The sequence below is a fragment of the Dysidea avara genome, chromosome 1, assembly GCF_963678975.1.
Source record: "Dysidea avara chromosome 1, odDysAvar1.4, whole genome shotgun sequence".
Lineage (NCBI taxonomy): Eukaryota > Metazoa > Porifera > Demospongiae > Dictyoceratida > Dysideidae > Dysidea > Dysidea avara.
Window position 1 is genome coordinate 21,458,187 of NC_089272.1, and position 18,050 is coordinate 21,476,236.

The 18,050-nt window shown below is 36.3% G+C and overlaps 2 protein-coding genes across 6 annotated transcripts in view; one reads left to right on the forward strand and one right to left on the reverse strand.

The window, feature by feature from the left end:
- The window catches only part of LOC136258897 (uncharacterized), a 28,385-nt gene extending 16,249 nt beyond the window's left edge, over nt 1-12,136 (reverse strand). For 2 of the 4 annotated variants that reach the window (XM_066052283.1, XM_066052275.1), the window contains exons 1-4: nt 12,044-12,129; nt 3,229-3,307; nt 2,255-2,465; nt 56-674 (exon numbers count right to left, since the gene is read on the reverse strand). In XM_066052283.1, the coding sequence (XP_065908355.1) occupies nt 56-674; nt 2,255-2,465; nt 3,229-3,307; nt 12,044-12,045 (911 nt within the window). In that variant the 5' untranslated portion in view covers nt 12,046-12,129. Of the gene's footprint in view, nt 1-55; nt 675-906; nt 2,041-2,254; nt 2,466-3,228; nt 3,308-12,029 lie in introns of those variants that run through there. The other 2 variants (XM_066052276.1, XM_066052293.1) reach the window with 2 other exon arrangements.
- LOC136258917 (heat shock 70 kDa protein 12B-like) lies at nt 12,125-18,020 on the forward strand. Of its 2 annotated transcripts, none has more exons than XM_066052306.1 (4): nt 12,125-12,163; nt 13,282-13,616; nt 15,107-15,322; nt 16,621-18,020. In XM_066052306.1, exons 2-4 carry the CDS (start codon nt 13,290-13,292, stop codon nt 17,866-17,868), a joined length of 1,791 nt encoding a protein of 596 aa, XP_065908378.1. In that variant the 5' UTR covers nt 12,125-12,163; nt 13,282-13,289; the 3' UTR covers nt 17,869-18,020. The 2 variants fall into 2 exon arrangements, with proteins under 2 accessions (XP_065908378.1, XP_065908385.1); XM_066052313.1 differs by having other exon boundaries at nt 12,125-12,154.
- The last annotated feature ends 30 nt before the right edge of the window (nt 18,021-18,050 follow it).

An 18,050-nucleotide genomic window follows, 5' to 3' on the forward strand; every position in this document is an offset into this window, starting at 1 on the left:
CACAATGATTCTCAAAATTAATGACTTCAAAACCATCACAATAATAGCATCTCACCTATAACATGTTATCATATCCAACAAGTTATTAGCAGACAAAGAACTTTCTTGATCTGTACACTTGTTGGCCAATGAATATATGTTTTGCAGCTGTTCAGAACCATAGGTATTAAATAGTTGTGAAGTAGCACTCCACATAACATGACCAAAGGAAGATATGTCAACTTTATACGTACCGGATGCTTTAGTAGCATGTTCAAAGCTTGATAGCTTAGCAATGAAGTGTTTTGTTATTAAAACACTCCTTGTGGATACATTGTTATGAAGAACATGATGGACTTCATGTAAATAGACCAAACCACTGGCTATTCCTTGTAAGATCGCACAAAGCGCACCCCATGAAGTTAATGCATTGCTTTCTAAACAGCAACAAAGATCAAATTCAACCGCCTCCATCACTAACATTGGTATTGCATTTAAGTCACTCTCATAACAAACCCCTAAGAGTGTGATAATGTTTTCATGCCTCATTTTGCAAAGATGGTGTAATTCATTCATAAGTGTCTGGAGTATCTGTCCAAGTTGATCTGCATTGCATTCAAGATCACTAACTAGGCAGCATATCCAATCAGGAAAGTAAGCCGGATCCCATGAAGAACATGTTGAATGATTATGATCTAGAATGGATAGAACATTTTTTTTATAAATAACCATACAATTAAGTCAGAATGTATTCAAAATAGTCTAGCTACTATTAGTCTCTAAATAACAAATATTATACCACACAAATTGTTATTGTGACACAGGAACAACCTGTACAGAGAATCATCACGTAATAATAGTATTAAGAATTTCAGTTTTAAGCATTTAGTGTACTAAAGTTATACATGGTTAACACCAATTCCTTACCTTCCAAAGCATCCAAATAGCCATTTTCTGCAATTGTAGATATTTTTTAATTTGATGTTGACTGTATCAGGTGAGCTCAAATAGGGGTGGTGGGAGGGGGGATCAAGGGCAAGGGGTTGTTTATAAAATGGAAGAGGAACACGTATGGATAAATAGGCTAAATTATAGGCTATTCAGGTATCAAAACTGGTTAAAATTAAAGGACATTTACAGGACAGGTCTTTACAAGCACTCAGTGACAGTACAAGTAACAATGTAGGGAGTTCTGCAACACAAAAAGTCACCCTACAGAGAAGTCAGCTACAAACAAGTTACCCTGTAGAGAATTCAGCATGTCATATTAACTATAAACAAGTCACCCTGTAGAAAGTTCAACTACAAGTCACATTATAGAGAGTTCAGCTATGTTTCAAGTCACCCTGTAAAGAGTTCAAAGCCACCCTGAAGAGAGTTCAACTACAAACAAATCACTCTGTAAAGAATTCTGAAGTCACCTTGTAGAGAGTTCAGCTACATTACAACTCACTTTAGCTACATTACAAGTCACCCTTTAGAGAGTTCAACTACACAAGTTTCCCTCAGATATATTACAAGTCACTCAGAAGAGAGTTCAGCTACATCACAAGTCACCCTGTAGGATAATTCAGCTGCACTACCAGTCACCTCAGCTATACCACAAGTCACACTGTAGGAAAGTTTAGTTATGTCAAGTCTCCCTGTAGAGAGTTCAGCTACATTACAAATCTCCTGGTAGAGAATTCAGCTACATTACAAGTCACCCAGTATAGAGTTCATTATGAACTACAAACAAGTCACTCTGTAGAGAGTTCTGCAGGAGTTTTATAATAAGTTGCATTTTGGTATATGATTACATAACAGCTAGCTAAGTTAAAAATAAAATATGTTCTCTTCTTCCTACAGAAAATGAAAAGAAAAAAAAAGAAAAGTAGCAGTCCCAAAGCCAGCTTATGGGTAATTACATAAAGGATGATTATAAGCATCATTGCATCAATTTCTTGGCCACCACCTTTCTTTTTTCATCCTGTTTATTTTGGAGGCCACACTCTTTTTTCACAAGACCGTTTTTTGATATGGATTATAGATATACAAGACAAATTTAATATACACAATTGCAAACTATAGCTAGTCGTGCAGAGAAATACACACTTTCTTTATTTCTCAGATGCAAATTAGTTACAAAAGGTATAATAATTGAAGTCTTAAATACAAATAATTTGATTTTGTGTAAAGTAGTCATACATAGTAAGATCATTGCTTTGGTATAGACATCACAACACAAGGTCTTCAGACCACTGCAACTACATACGCAACACAGTCATGTGCCTACTTTGCAATGATCTATGTGGAATTGAATTTTGTGAAGGTTTATCAACAATCTCTGTACAAGACTCAAGGAATAAACAACCACACTTTCCTGAGCATGAAGTACCACACCACTCCAATGATTTCATGGCACCACCTAAGTATTTTCCTTTCTTGACATTACTTAAGCACAAATTCAGATTGCTTGCAGCCTCATTAAACTTTGTTAGTTCCTTCTGTAGGTATCAACAGATAAAATTACAACAAAAAATATGTTCACCGCGTTGAGCTGGATTCTCAAAAACATTTAATAACTCATGGATGCAATTACACATGATCTTGAAATTTGGACTGCTAAAAGCATTTAAATTTGTTTCGTTCAAATGCGCCTGACACAATATTTATGGTCAATAAAAATTTCCACCATACATTTTCTATTGGAAGCTATAAAAGTATAGTATCCATTACAACCTTTTCCCAATTCCCAAACTTGTAATGGATCCAAACCACATATGTCTGTCGAAGGCTTTTACTGTCACCACTAATCATATGGTTAGCTGAAATGTTAATTCTCTTGAGGAAAAAAATCCAATTTTCATGTTTAGCTGTTTTTCAGGATGCGGCTCAACTTGTACATAATCATCACTTTAATAGTAAAATTGCTAATTGACAAAGCAATTATGTGTCCAGTATACATACAGTACAGTGTTTGTATAACAATCACAGCAGTTCTAGTTTGCTGCTACTTTTATACAGGATTACTAATAGTATTATATTCATGTACATAGCTCTACTTCTACTATGTATATTATACGGAAATTTATAAATGTATAGTACACGATGTGCAAATTATACACACTCCACATAAGTGGCTTCTGTTCTATAAATTGTTTTAATGCAAATTAAACTAATTTTTTGTTGTACCATGTAAGACTGCAAGTACTCAGATATATACTGGTCATCATAATGCACATTAACAAACTTATATTGACTGCATACCTTTTTGCGGTCAACTTTGTTGTTTGAGGCTCTACCCTTATGGACCACATGTGGATGTTGCATGGCAGACACAGGAAACCTATAAAATCATAGATACCTAAAGTAAAAATTTTGTACATGTATTCATTGCCAAACATGCAGTTTTAGAGATTTTACATGTATAATACTGCATGAGCAATCACTTTCAGGTGATTTATTCCAAAATGGTCATGCATGTGATTTACCCATCCTTGTAAATAATGGATACATCTTAATCAATTCAACAATTATGCAAAATACAGTAGAACCCCTCAAAAAAACAATGCAAATTGTGGACATCTAGCTAATAAACAAGTACTGGATACATGATTTAGATATCAGTACACTTTTCTAGCCAGGATACTACATCATTGTCCTAAGTAGGCTTGTACCTTTGCAGTCTGGGGACAAGATTAGTTGGCCAATAGTGATGTATTACAGTATGTCATAACAAACTACAGCTGTATTACAATTTCTCCAAAACTACTTTTTTTTGTATTAAACACATTCACCGACTGTGAGGTGGATAAACATTATGGTTTTCTGAAATTGTGCCAGGGCTGGCAAATTGGATTTCAGTCTCATAAAACTTTATCACACCCTGGAATATTGGTGGTCCTCTGATGGAAGTGATCTTGAAGTATTTGAAATTATCACATCAGTCTGAAAAGATTAAGCAAGGCTTGTGCATCATCTGCCATGCAGTTGCTAGATATTCTGCTTTGCTATGTCTTTCAGCACATACTGCACATTTATAGTCTTTGTTGTTTTCATGTCTGATGGGTCTGTTTGGTCTACTGTTGCATGTCACATGTAAGTATTTTGTAACACATCATGGTATAAACTTATGAAAGTGATTGTGCTAAACGGGTAATTACACAAAAATTAACACTAGCTAGCATCATTAATTTTGCTGAACATACTATACTACTGCTAAGTAGCTACAGACATAACAAAAATAATAAATACAGTATAGTGACTATCCTTTCTATAGTAACTTGTCTATCTGTCTACAATGGCATAGACAGGTTAGTCCCATTAGACAGCATGGTGACTAATGACAGTACAGATGTCACTATAGATGCAATAGATCACATACTGATCGTACATGATACGTATCAATATGAAATCAGGTTATATATCAATATCTGTATCGTGTTATTAATATACCGTATGCATATGGTATGAAAATCGTACCATACGCATATGATACATACCATAGCGTATGGTATAGAACATATATATGTCATTAGTATACCTGTTCTAGACAGGCTAGTCACTATAGACAGTATAGAAATGTTACTGATCATAGAAACAGTTCAATAATGTGCAGCATGATATATGGGAGTATAAAGTGGAGTATAAACATAGGTGTTTGTTGCCTTATTTTGGAAATAATGAAATTCTTTTTCTTTTCCAAAATGCTAAACATTTAAATGCAAAAACCGGCATCTACAACATACAATAATTTGATTTATGAGAATGTCAGCCATTAAAATGTAGTACATTTCTTATGTCCATATGTATATATTTCGATGCATCAATAACCATAAATTATGCATATTATGCCTTTTCTCAGTGTCTTCTAGCCTTGCCATCACCTAGCTACAATGGCCTTCCTTTACAAGCATTTCTAGCTGAGAAAATTTAGAACACAACATAATAATCTGCTTAGCTGTAATTTTCTAAATTTATTCATCAGCACACACACGCATTAATTTTATCCTTGCCATGTCCATGCATTTTCCACTATAGTCCTATGTATCTAAATCTTAGGTATGATCACACGTTGTCTGCATGAATGGTACTGTGTATGCTATTTCATAGCTATCAAATGCATGCAGATGTCTTATATAATCAATTAAGTGTTGATAATCGACAATTTATAACACAATTGGGTAAAGAAGCAAGAAGAACAATTACAATGCGCATGGTAGCTAGTACAATCTAAGTGAATAACCTACATACACTGCTTGTGTAAAGCTAACAACTTAAAAAATGAATTTCGTAACTATCATCAGTTGTGCAACATGGCCCCTTACTGTCTTTGCATCTTTATCTGCTACATGCTTCTTCTTTTGAGCATCCAATTTCTTGTTTACATATTGTAAATAGTATCACCACTCACATTCATCACACTGGACATGCAGCACAAATTAATGTGAATGTTGTTAACTGTCTCATCCCATGTTAAGCTGTATGCAGATGACACTTTAATATACAGAATCATCCACACACCTAAAGATATAGCAATATTACAAAGAGACTTGGACACCCTATCTGAATGGGCAAAGAAATGGCTAAAGAGTTTTAATCCTTCTAAATGTTTGCATCTAACTATCACCCGCAAGACAAATCCTTTACCATCACATTACTCAATCTGTGACTCATTCATTCAACAAACAACCACTAGTGCCAAATACCTTGGAGTTACCATCACAAGCAATTTGTCATGGTCTGAACACATTAACAAGATAACCAACAAAGCCAATTCTATCAGAACTTTCTTGCAAAGGAATCTTAATCTGTGTCAGCCGTCCATCAAATCAGCCTGTTATACAACTTATATCCGCCTCATGCTTGAGTATGCTTCAACTGTCTGGTCCCCCCATCAAGTTGGAAATATAAACAGAATTGAAATGGTCCAATGTCGTTCTGTGATATTTGTGCATAACAACTTTAACAGAACAGCTAGTGTCACAATAATGTTAAACCAACTGAACCAGCCAACTTTAGAGCTTAGAAGAAACCAAGCCAAGCTAAACATGTTTTACAAGGTCATCAATAATCTTATCTCAGTACCACATGACCATCTTACCCAGTCATCTACAATCACCCGGGGTCAGAATAAGAGATATATTCAGCTGGCAGCTAGAGCAAACACATATCTGTACTCCTTCTTTCCATCTGTCATCAGACTTTTGAACCCCCTCCCTGAAGAATTTGTAAATTCAGCAGACTTTATCAATTTCAAAACACTTTTAGAATTCACTTGTTTAATTAGCTTTAATATTTACATGTATGTCATACTCAATTCTGAGTTTTGTATATTATAAATAAATAAACTTTAAAGAGTACATTCAGATAAGAGTATACATACCCAAACACATTATGATAAATGGCTGATAGCTAGATGGAAGGAATCATTCTGGTTGCTTTAGACTGTATTCTTTCAAGTTTTTGACTGTCAAGTGTGTAAGAAGGTCCCCATATGACATTGTTGTATTCAACAATTGGGCAAACAAGGGTTTATATAGCTTTACCATGACATCAGAGTCTTTACACTCAAATGATATACAGATGAGAGCTAGAATACGGTAGGCCTTTTTAACTACCGTGTCTGTGTGAATATGAAATTTTAATTTGAGTCAATTTGTATGCCAAAATCTTGAATGCTATCCAATAGCTCCAGCTGCATTCCTGCTATAGTATATAATTTCCAGTGTATGGAGCATTGCCAATATGTAAGACCTTGCATTCTAAAATATTAAAAGATAATAACCAATGTTTTGACCAGACAAGCAAGATACATATTTATGTCATTTTTCAGTACAAGGCAGTCTTCAGAATAACAGATAGTGTGATAGAGCTTTACATCATCTGCAAACATCAGTACTGACTGGAGCATTAACATATAGAGAAAACAGTAACGGACCAAGAATGGAGCCCTGCTGGACATTGCTGGACACCTGTTCTGAAGATGACAAGACACCATTAATTTTAACACGTTTACATCAACCTGTAAGAAAAATTTCAAACTAGCTCAAAAGTTGACTATTAATTCCATATGCTTGAAGTTTCAATAAAAGTCTGGTATGCAGGATACTGTCAAACTTTTTTGAGAGTGATAAGGTGCTGGTCCAATCATTTAAAGCAAATGTCTGGTCCAATTCATTCATTTAGCAGCATCATTGTTTATTCTATGATTGGGCAAAAGTAGCAACCACAAAAATTATTAAAATTAAAAAACTTGTTATCATATGTAAAGCTTCTATTGTACTGAGTCTGGCAAGATTTTGACATAGTCTTATTTACATTTTTAAGGATAAGGGTTTGCGCTTGTGCCTGTACATCCATAAAGTATGTACTTAGCTATACTAATTACTATAAAAAATCGAATAAACAATTACTGTAATTTGTCCAGCAGTGTTTCAAAGAAGGAGAATCAAATAGATTGGGGTAATGAATTCCAGTTATTGTTTATTCTGTTCTACAAAAATTAGATATTGTAAACCCTATCATAGTTGACACTAATGGCGTTCTGAGCTGCTGCAACCTTTGGATATCCATAAAGCTTGTGGACCTGATGGAATACCAGCCCGTCTACTGAGAGAAACTAGAGAAATTATTTCTCCCTCCTTAGCCTTCATTTTTCAAGCCTCACTACAACAATGTCCATTACCTTTATATTGGAAAAGGGCAAATATAGTACCACTCTTTAAAAGGGTGATCGTTCTCTTCCTAGCAATTATAGGCCAGTTTCATTAACATATATCTGTTCAAAACTGCTACAACACATTGTGTATTCACATATTTACTCCCATTTTGCTAAATATAATCTTCTGTGTGATCAACAACATGGATTTAGTGGTCTCTCATGTGAATCAACGACTTTGCCGAAAGCTTAAATAACAATGATCAAACCGATGTCATACTACCAGATTTTTCAAAAGCATTTGACAAAGTGTGCTGTTCTATAAACTCCACCATAATGGTATCCGAGGTAATTTACTTGACTGGATTAAAGACTTTGTACTGCAGAGATCTCAGTGTGTGGTGGTTGAAGGTCAACAGAGCCACTTAACAGCAGTTACCTCTGGTGTACCTCAAGGTACTGTCCTTGATCCACTTTTGTTTCTCTGTTTCACAAATGATTTACCAAATAACATAATTAAGTTCTATGTTGACAATGTGTTACTTAATGCCACCATTCGCACAGAACAGTCAGTTGCAGAAGGATTTAGACTCACTGGGAAAATTGGCAGACAAATGGAAAATGGTGTTTAACTCACAAAAATGTGAATTTCTTAGGATAACTAACAATAAACACACAACACTAGCTCAGTATAATATTTAAAATAAACCAATCAAGGAAGTCAACCATGCCAAATACTTGGATGTAACAATAAGCCAAAATCTATCCTGGTCAGAACACATAAAACAAATAACTTCCAAGGCTAACGGAACTAAAGGTTTTCTTCAGCGTAACCTCCTCAATTGTACACCAATAATTAAAGGTAGGTTGTACAAAGCAATGGTTAAGCCAATTATAGAGTATGCAACTGTTGTCTGGGCACCTCATACTAAGAGAGATATTGATATGATTGAGAGAACACAATGACAAGCAGCTAGATTTGTGACCAGCAAGTACTCCCATTACGCTATTGTCACGCAAATGCTTACAGACCTTAATTGGCCTACACTTGCACGATGCAGAGATGAATTGAAAGCCATAATGATGTTTAGAATAGTTAACCACCTTGTTGATATCCTAGCAAATCTGTTTCTGACACCCATATCCACTGTACATAGTACCAGAGGTCATAGTATGAGATTTATGCAACCAATGACACGGATTGATTCTTATATGTAGTACTCCTTTTTCCCTTTGGCAATCAAAATCTGGAATGATCTACCCCAAAATGTGATTGACTCTAATGATATTGATCAGTTCAAACAAAAACTAACAATTTGTATACTTGTATGTATGTTGTGACCTGTGCACTATACTCTATTAGAGGTCTGCATAGTATTACCAATAATAATAATAAAGTGAGTATATATGATTGAGGATTACATCACATTGACACACACTGATTAACCACGTTTATGCAATAGGTATTTTAGATTTTAGACGTATGCGTATGCAGTGCCACTTAACTGAGACCCGCCAGGTGAAAACCTCTAGTAGCAGGCATGTCAACCCTCACAGATTTACTGTAAGACTCACGATTTCACTATAAAGCTCAAGGTCTCACAAGCAATAGCTATAAACTCACAGATTTTTAGTTAAGTCAGTTAAGCTAGCCTACCAATGCCTGCCTTTATAATCGTGTGATCTTGCCTCTAATTTTTAGTTGTACCACATTAACAATACTACCTGGGAAATCCCCAAGAACTGGAAAAGGCTAGGAAAAGGGCATTCTGAAAACTTTGACTCTGGCCTGAACTTGAAAGTGAAAGAAATTGTGAGTTTTACGGTGAGGATCCTTAATGAATGGTGTCAAGTTTGGTAATTGAAATTAAATTCTCTCAAGTGTAAAAGCATTAATATTGTATTTCATACAACAGCATTCCTACAAAGTAGAACTGTTTCCTGGGTGGCCAAAAGATTCCACTTATCAATTCTCAGCTTAAATAACATGATCATGTGAAGTATCTTGCAGCCAAAGCATACTGGAGGCAGCATACTATCTTCAACTCTGTGCAGGTCAAGGAGCCTGATGTGAAGCTGCAGTTCATGTCATGCATAGCCTTTTCCATTATTCTATTACCCAGGCTATGTTACCTGCTGATGCCTCCAATGCCTTCAATTTCTTGAATTGGGATGTTTCATTGCATTATATCTGCTCCCCCCACCTCTTGCTGTTACTCTTACCAACGTGTATAGGGAGGCTTCTGCTTTATTGATGGTGAATGAAGAGGAAACCACTCAGGGTGATCCCCTAGCTATGTCCATGTAAGCTCTTTGTACTGTTCCTCTATACAAAGGTTGGAAGGTTTAGCAACACAAGTTTGGTTTGTTGATGATGCTACTGCTTGGTCGATTTGCTGGCTTGGTGGAAGCAACTGTCTGTCTCGGAACCTGGCTTTGGGTGTTATGTGAATGCATTGAAGTAATGGTTGGTTGTTAAAAAGAAGATTGCTATGATATTGCTTGTTGTTTATTTGCTGGTACCTTCTGAATCAATACTGAAGGTTGTTCATATCTTGTTCTCCTGAATTTACATCCAGACAAGGTGTCTCTATGGAGGGATCATGTCCTGAACCTTTCCAATTTTGCCTCTAGTTAGCCCCATGCTGGGTACTCTGCCATGATTCATGGTTTATCATCTGATTAGACATTTTAACCAGGACAGTGCATGATGTGTCCTCTTTTCTGGCTTCACTTGAAGAGGCCATACACTTGTTTTTATTGCTCAAGCTCTGCCTCCATCCTCCCAATGACTCTGAATGGGCAATGTTAGCTTTGCCAATTCAGCTTGGGGGTCTCAGTATTTTTGATCCTTGTAAATCTGCCTAAAATAACCACCACTTTTCAGTTTTCACCATGTCTCCCTTGGTCTCAGTCATCTTAAACCAACTTTCAACTTTTGACTGTTCTATTCTTCAACAGCAGCATACTCTCAAGTAAGAGATTTTGTCTATTAAGCATCAGAATCTTTCCAACAGTTTTTTATCTTTTTACTCATTCTTGTCCACCAGTCTTCAGCTATCTTTGAAACTTGCATGTGAGAAAGTTGCATCCTCTTGGCTGTCCACCCTGCCATTGGAATGCCATGGTTTTGCTCTTAGGGTGACTTTTGTGATGCAATCACACTTCATTTTTGTTGGTCACTCCATGATCTCCCTGCTAACTGTGTTTGTGGTAGATCTAATAGTATTGAAAATGCCCTCAGCTGTTCAAATTCTACCATTCGCCACAATGACATCTGAGATCTAACAGCTGATTTACTGTCTTAAGTCTGCCATGATGCATCCACTGAACCTTCCCTTCAACCTTTGACTGGTGAGTCTCTCTCCCTCCATACTGAAAATTGTGATGCTGGTGCTCTCCTAGATACCAAGGCATCTGGCTTCTAGGGTTGTCGGTTTCAACCTACTTTTTCAATGTTAGAATAGTTAACCCATATGCCCCTTCTAACTGTTCCAACCCCTACCACCAACATGAAAGTGTGAAGCATCGTCAGTATGAGGAGAGAGTTCAAGTGATCGAACATGGGAACCTTAATCTCTCATTCTCTCCACTTCAGGTGGCATGGGTGTATCTATTACCGTAGCCTATAAACATCTGGCCTTCCTCTTGTCTCACAAGTGGAAAACTCCATGGTGAGCTGCCATCTTAACTTTTCCCTAGCCATCATGTGCTTTAGGGGTTGTCATTACTCCTCCGGTCATGATCCCTCATTCCAGCCTCAGTTGACTTAGCACCGGGGGAGGAAAAGCCTTAGCCCACTTTTCATTCCTCTCTTCTATCCTTTGTTCTGTAGAAACTGTTGTTTTAGTTCAGTAGGCATAGGTATAGGAAAAACCCTTTTCATCTTAGCTTAGAGTTACAGTGTGGTGGATGGGTGTGCCATTATAGGGCCGGTTCTTCTATCCTTTAATAAAAAAACTATAGACAATATAGGCACTTTAGTCAGTATAGGGAGGTACAGCTAAACAGCCTGATGAGGTCACTATATACAAGAGTATATAATTGGGGAGGGAACCCTTCCCCCATTATATTATACTCTTGCTATAGACGAGTTGGACATGTTAGCCAAGTTAATCACTACATATATACAGCTAGTTAGCCACTACATTATACATAGAGAGAGTATTTCTATAAACGAAATGCTTGTGGGGTGCATTATCTTCGCATCTTATTCTGTGTATGCTATCCCTGTTAGAAGGCTTAAAGCCCAGTCATTTATCAGAGCTAATAGTATACTAACCGAGATACTAACGAAATCCTATATTTCCGTGCAACAGATAACATCGATATCGTGTCTCAACGCCACTGGAGTATTTATATACCCATGCACATGTGATAGTATTTAAACATTTAAACATCCAATTACCTAGATCCACTCACATTGAGGTTCACGTTCTTATCTAAAAGCGGCACATGATCAAGGCCGAGATCAAGGCACTTCTCAGAAATCCCAGGGGAATCCCCTTAATTACCCGCAACAAGTAAGTTATACTTACATGACTTAAGGGTGCTCGCTGATATTTGAAGCCTTTTAAGTGCCAGCCCAGAAACCACATGCGGCTATTACATCATAATTGGCATTACTACGCATACTTATACTTATAGTATCCGTGTTAAGCGGACATGTTTTGCACTAGAGAACACGAGGAAGAATAGCATGTTTTTTCGCTTTAGAATCGTCACTGAAGTGTTAGCAAATGATTGTCTGATGGATCAACAGTTATGAATTAATCTAAAAGTAAGTGTTATTTAAGGCAACAAGTGTGAACGCACTTTTCGCTTGTAGGCAACATGCGTTCGTGCCTTGTTTTCTCGAGTGATAGGGTATGCTGGTAGTTAGTATTGTAATTGTAAGCTGCTTATGTAGGGGACAATGTTACCAGCTGGAATCACAAGGCATTACAAGCTGCTGATGATGGCGTGCCTAGCGTAACCTATCCAAGAGCGACTTGGAGACTCCAGGCGGAGCAAGAAGCTGTTCCTGTGTGTGAAGAAGAGAAAACAGAGCTTTTTGTGTTTAGAACTGCGTTTATGACATGTTATTTTGAAAAGTTGGTGATTGCGGTCAATAGGAATTTGTGTGGTTATTGTATCAATAATGTTGGGCGCACGCAGCCTTTGCACATGTTTACTAAAAATAAAACTAGTTTTTGAGTGATAGCTGTGAAGGCTTCAAATTTTGTAGGGAGATTCGCTGATAAATTCTCCAGAGGTCTATGTTTAGATTTTGTCCGTAGCGTTATGGCTTCATGAGTTACGGCACCGAGAACATGAGGTTTTGAATGGTGTAGCACACTTTTAGTACTAACTTAAGTTCTATGTATGCTGTGTACTAATACTAAACATAGAGTTGTGAGTTATAAGCTGAAGTTTGTTCAACGTGGTTTCCAGTGCGCTACTGTGAAAAATGGAGGACTAGTTTCGATTTAAGCGCTTCATAAAGAACTACGCATAGTTATAAAATGGTATAGGCTAGAAGAATTCTGTTTGGTTTGTGTTGAAGAGAAAGAGAAGCACTTCCAACGTAAGTAGCATGTGGATTCATTTTATACATTATGTGAGTATTAGCAACAATACAAAAATTGCATGTTGTATGGCTTCAAATAGCCGCGAGCACCCTTAATTGATGGCTGATCCAAGCGACGGAGGTGCTGCTGCTGTTCTTGAATATACACATATTATAGCAATAGATTTTGGTACATCTGGCAGTGGTATTGCAGTATGGAACAATTTCCTCAAAGAAACATTTGTCTATTCGCGGTGGAATCGAAGGAACGTAGGAGTTGTCTGCAAGTGTCCTTCAGTTTTACTTCTAGATCACGAGGGAAAGCTTGAGAAGTTTGGATTTGATGCAGAAAAGTTTTACCAAAGCAAACGTGGATTGGAACATCCTAAAAGAGCAGATGAATACTATTTGTTCAAGCACTTCAAGATGTGTCTTTATGAAGAAACGGTGCGTGGCTCTAGTTAAATTCTCCTGGGTAGCTACAAGTAATGTGCTATTTATCATTGGTAGACCAACTGATTAGCTATTGTATGCATACATTGAGCTGAGCCCTCAAAAATATTTATCTAGTGATAATAGCTAACTCAAGGATGGCATTACGACACAAGTTATTGAAATTTGGTTCATTTGTAGTACTGCTTGACCTGCTAAAGGGTATTTTCATTCAAATGTCACAATATTTATGGTCATTCAATACATTTAATGGGAAACCATAATAGTGCACTGCATGTTGCATACCTTTCTTGAACTTGCGATGGACCCAAATGACACATGTCTGCTCTTGACACCTTTGCTGTCACCACTCATCCATCATATGGTTAGCTGAAATGTTATTTCCCTTGAGAAAATGTTATATTTATTTCTGAGTGTTAGCTACAGCAGCTACTAGGTAGAAGAGTTTTGATTTGAGACCATCATGTGTTTGTTCTTTTGTTAAGTGTAATTGTTGTAATCAAAGCTCTTTAAGAGTACATGGGTTTTCAAAGTACGTACCTGTGATCTGATCTTATATGACCAGGTTGTTGTTTTAATTGTTTGGCAGGATATACAGCTCTAGGGTGTATGTGAGAACAAGATTCTGCTCCTATGTATACAACAATTCAATAATAAGCTAGGTTCTATGCTGTCTCAGGTAGTCATGATGAACTGCCTAAAGCAATCAAGAAAAAGAAAATTAAGGTATTTAAAACTAAACTGCCATAAGTTTCCTAGGGCTGAAAGCTACCATTCTGGCTGTATGCATGAATGTAATTACAGAAAAGACTCACTTAGTGGCCACTCAATACAGTAACCAGGTTCAGTAGTCCAGAGATATCTTCCACGTGCACACACTTTCATTAATTTAATTTTCATTAGTATGACCATCTCATTAATAAGCCAGTGGCCATGTTCTACTGGACTAAACTAGTTTTCCTCAATGAAGCAATCAGCTAGGCAAGCAATAAGTTAAAAGCCAAAGCAATAACAGATAATTGTTACTATGATGAAAATTTCTTCACAATACTAAAAATATATTTGTCATGAAGATTTATTACCATGTGTGACTGTTCTATTAGAGTACCATAATCTGTCATTGGCTTGTTAAAAATTACTAGTGCAAGACCAATTTGTTTTATGGCCAGGTTTTCAAAAATAGGGCCACCTCAGCCACTTACAGTAGAGTCTCATAGTTTTTTTTAATGATACAAAGTATAAAATTGTATATACAACACACAAGTACAGTAAGCAAAACTTAAAGCTCAATCAGTAAATCAGTATATTAAATGTGACTCCACCCTAACCAGATCCATTGGAGGTGGGTCTCATAGGTGGCCTTATTAATGAGGTTTACTGTAATTACAAAGTGTTCCAATTGTGCTAGTGAGTAAGTAAATATACTGGCATGTATCCATAGCTATACTAGAATGATGTAAACTTAGCATATAATTCTTCTGCAGAATATATTACGGAGCATGACGGTAGAGGCAGTAAATGAGAAGAAACTACCAGCCCTTGATGTTTTTGCAAAATCTCTGGATTATCTGAAACAGGAAATAACTGGCTGGCTAGACAACCAACTATCTGCAACATATAGAAGAATACAATGGATTCTAACAGTACCAGCCATATGGAGTCCAGGAGCCAAGCAAATGATGAGAGAAGCTGCCAAAAAGGTATTTATAGTATACATTTCTCCCAGTTTATAATGTATGTAAATTATGTGGCATGATCGATTACATGTTACATCAATTTAAAATTTCAAAGTACACCATTATTAAACTATGGCTGATTATTTGGCAATGGCTGATCATAGTATACATTTTAAATGTACATGGTATTACTGGCTTCTTTTAAAGTAATTCACACTATAATTACGTAGCTAGCACTCACATGTGATTGTTACCATTGATTTGAATAGCGCAATGCTTTTATAGAATGATTGCCCACCACTGACTGTTAGCCTACTATGAAAGTGTTGCATAGTTAAGACACACAATAGTGTGTCATGCAGCCCAAGAAGCTGGCATACCACACCATCAATATATTGACAGGAAGAAAGGAAACACAATTTTACACTTTCAAATGAATATGGGGTTATAACTGTATGCTATGGTGAATTTTCCAATACATGGTGAACATGTTAAGCCAAATTACTACTCTGCAGACCAATGTAAACAAACATTATAGCTATGAATTTAAGTGCCAGTAATTTGTTTATTTTTAGTGCAGTTGTTGTACAAATCAATTTCTTTGCCCTTCGTATTGTAAAGTGCTATAATTCAGTCCTTAAACACTATAGGCAATGTGAGATAATTAAAAGAAGCTGGGAAATTGTTGTGCAAACTACACTGGTTTTGCTGAAACTGTCTCATACCAACAGTGAATGTGTGGTATCAAAGTATGGTTGATGTGTCCAACCAAAATATCTAATCATTACTGTATATGGGGATTTTTTTAGAGGGAAACTTAAAAGACTGGCAAGTATCCACTAAAATTTTTCCTATCAAAAATTGCATCTTGGTTAAAATGGCTATGTTTGTACATCATAAATGTATTCCTAAAGGAATGAAAATTGTGGCAATCTGCAATATGCATGCATACATGCTAAATGATGCAAGCATAACTCAAAAGCAGCAAAGCTTGATTTTTCATAGTTAGACATTGCTTCTCAGTCTGACATGTGGCTTTTGGCATATACTGCAGTAAATATGTACAGTACTACATCATGGACCCCTTTGTCCTCCCATTCCTTATATTTGCAGTGCTAAAAGTGTAAATTCACAGGTAGTGTGTCAGTAGCTACCTAGTCACTATAATGAGGTGTATTAATGAAGCAGCTACTAAATGAGGATTTACTCTATACATGCAGATGAGGCATTCCAGCTTACTTGGCTGCATGATACACCACTATATGTATCAAATGGACAAAATACACTACTATTAGTATTAGTTGCGCCTGCATATTTTTTAGGCTGGCTTAGGAATTGAAGACAATTCATCATTAGAACTTGTTCTAGAACCTGAAGCAGCAGCAATGTTTTGTCAGAAGGAGCTACTAAGCATCAGTACTTCACAAGACAGTACAGTACAAAGTAAACCTGTACACTACCTAGTTGCAGACTGTGGAGGAGGAACTTTGGACATGGCTGCACATAAAATGACAAAATCAGTAGATGGTAAAATTACTATCGAGGAGATACACCAAGCACATGGTGGTCCATTTGGTGGCTTTGCAGTTAACATTGAATTTGAAAAGTTACTGAAAGGGTTGTTTCAACTGACAAGTGAACACATCAAAAAAATTAAAAAGCAGCATTCACGACAATGGACAAAACTTGTATACGATGATTTTGAAAATAGTAAATGCTCTAGTTCAATTTATAAAGATATTACACTTGACATACACAGAAATATATTAAAAGAAGTAGAAGCAATAACACAGAAAAACATTACTAAACTGGTTGAGGAATACAAACTTCACAAGGTTGAATGGGATGAAGATGAGGGACTAGTTTTACCCTTTGTAACCATATACAATTTGTTTTTGCCAGTTATCACACAAATCATTAGAGCTATTGACCAAGTGTTACAAAAACCAGAATGCCAGTGTATTGAAAAAATTTTGCTTGTGGGAGGCTTTGCAGAATGCAAACTGTTGTTAGATGAAGTAAGAAAAACCTTTTCACCCAGCAAAGATGTAAAATTGAGCTCCTCTCCTCAACTGGCTGTGCTAAGAGGTGCAGTTATATATGGTTTGCAAAAAGACACGATCAAATCTAGAAAAATGCGCCAATCAATTGGCATTGAAACTTGGGATGATTTTATACCTGGATTTCATGATGAAACAAAGAAAATGAAAAAGAATGGAAAAGATTTTTGCATAAATATATTCACTAAGTTTGTTGATATCAATGAAAGTGTTCCAATTGAGAAGAACATTGAACATGTGTTTACACCAACCTCTAAAGACCAAGATACCTGTAAAATTAGCATAATTGGATCTCACAGCCCAAAGGCATTATACATTGATGAAGACTGCTGTTATGATATTGGTGTATTAACTGTTACAAATTTACCTAAATATGACAGTGGAGTCTCACGAGAAGTCAAGGTAGTTATAAATGTCAGTGGAACTGAAGTAACAGTATCTGCATACTGTAATGGTACATACCAAAAGCTACCAGCTAAATTGGATTTTTTTAAAGACAAATATGTATGACTGTATATATATATATATATGCACATGTCTCATATTCTACACACACACACACTTGTTTTGCCAACTCCTTTGTATATCTTACTTTGATATTAACATAAACTATTTGGAGTAATGCAGATTGTATGAATTTCATGTTTATTAGTATTCAATCACTGTGCAAAAACTATATACATGTATAGTAA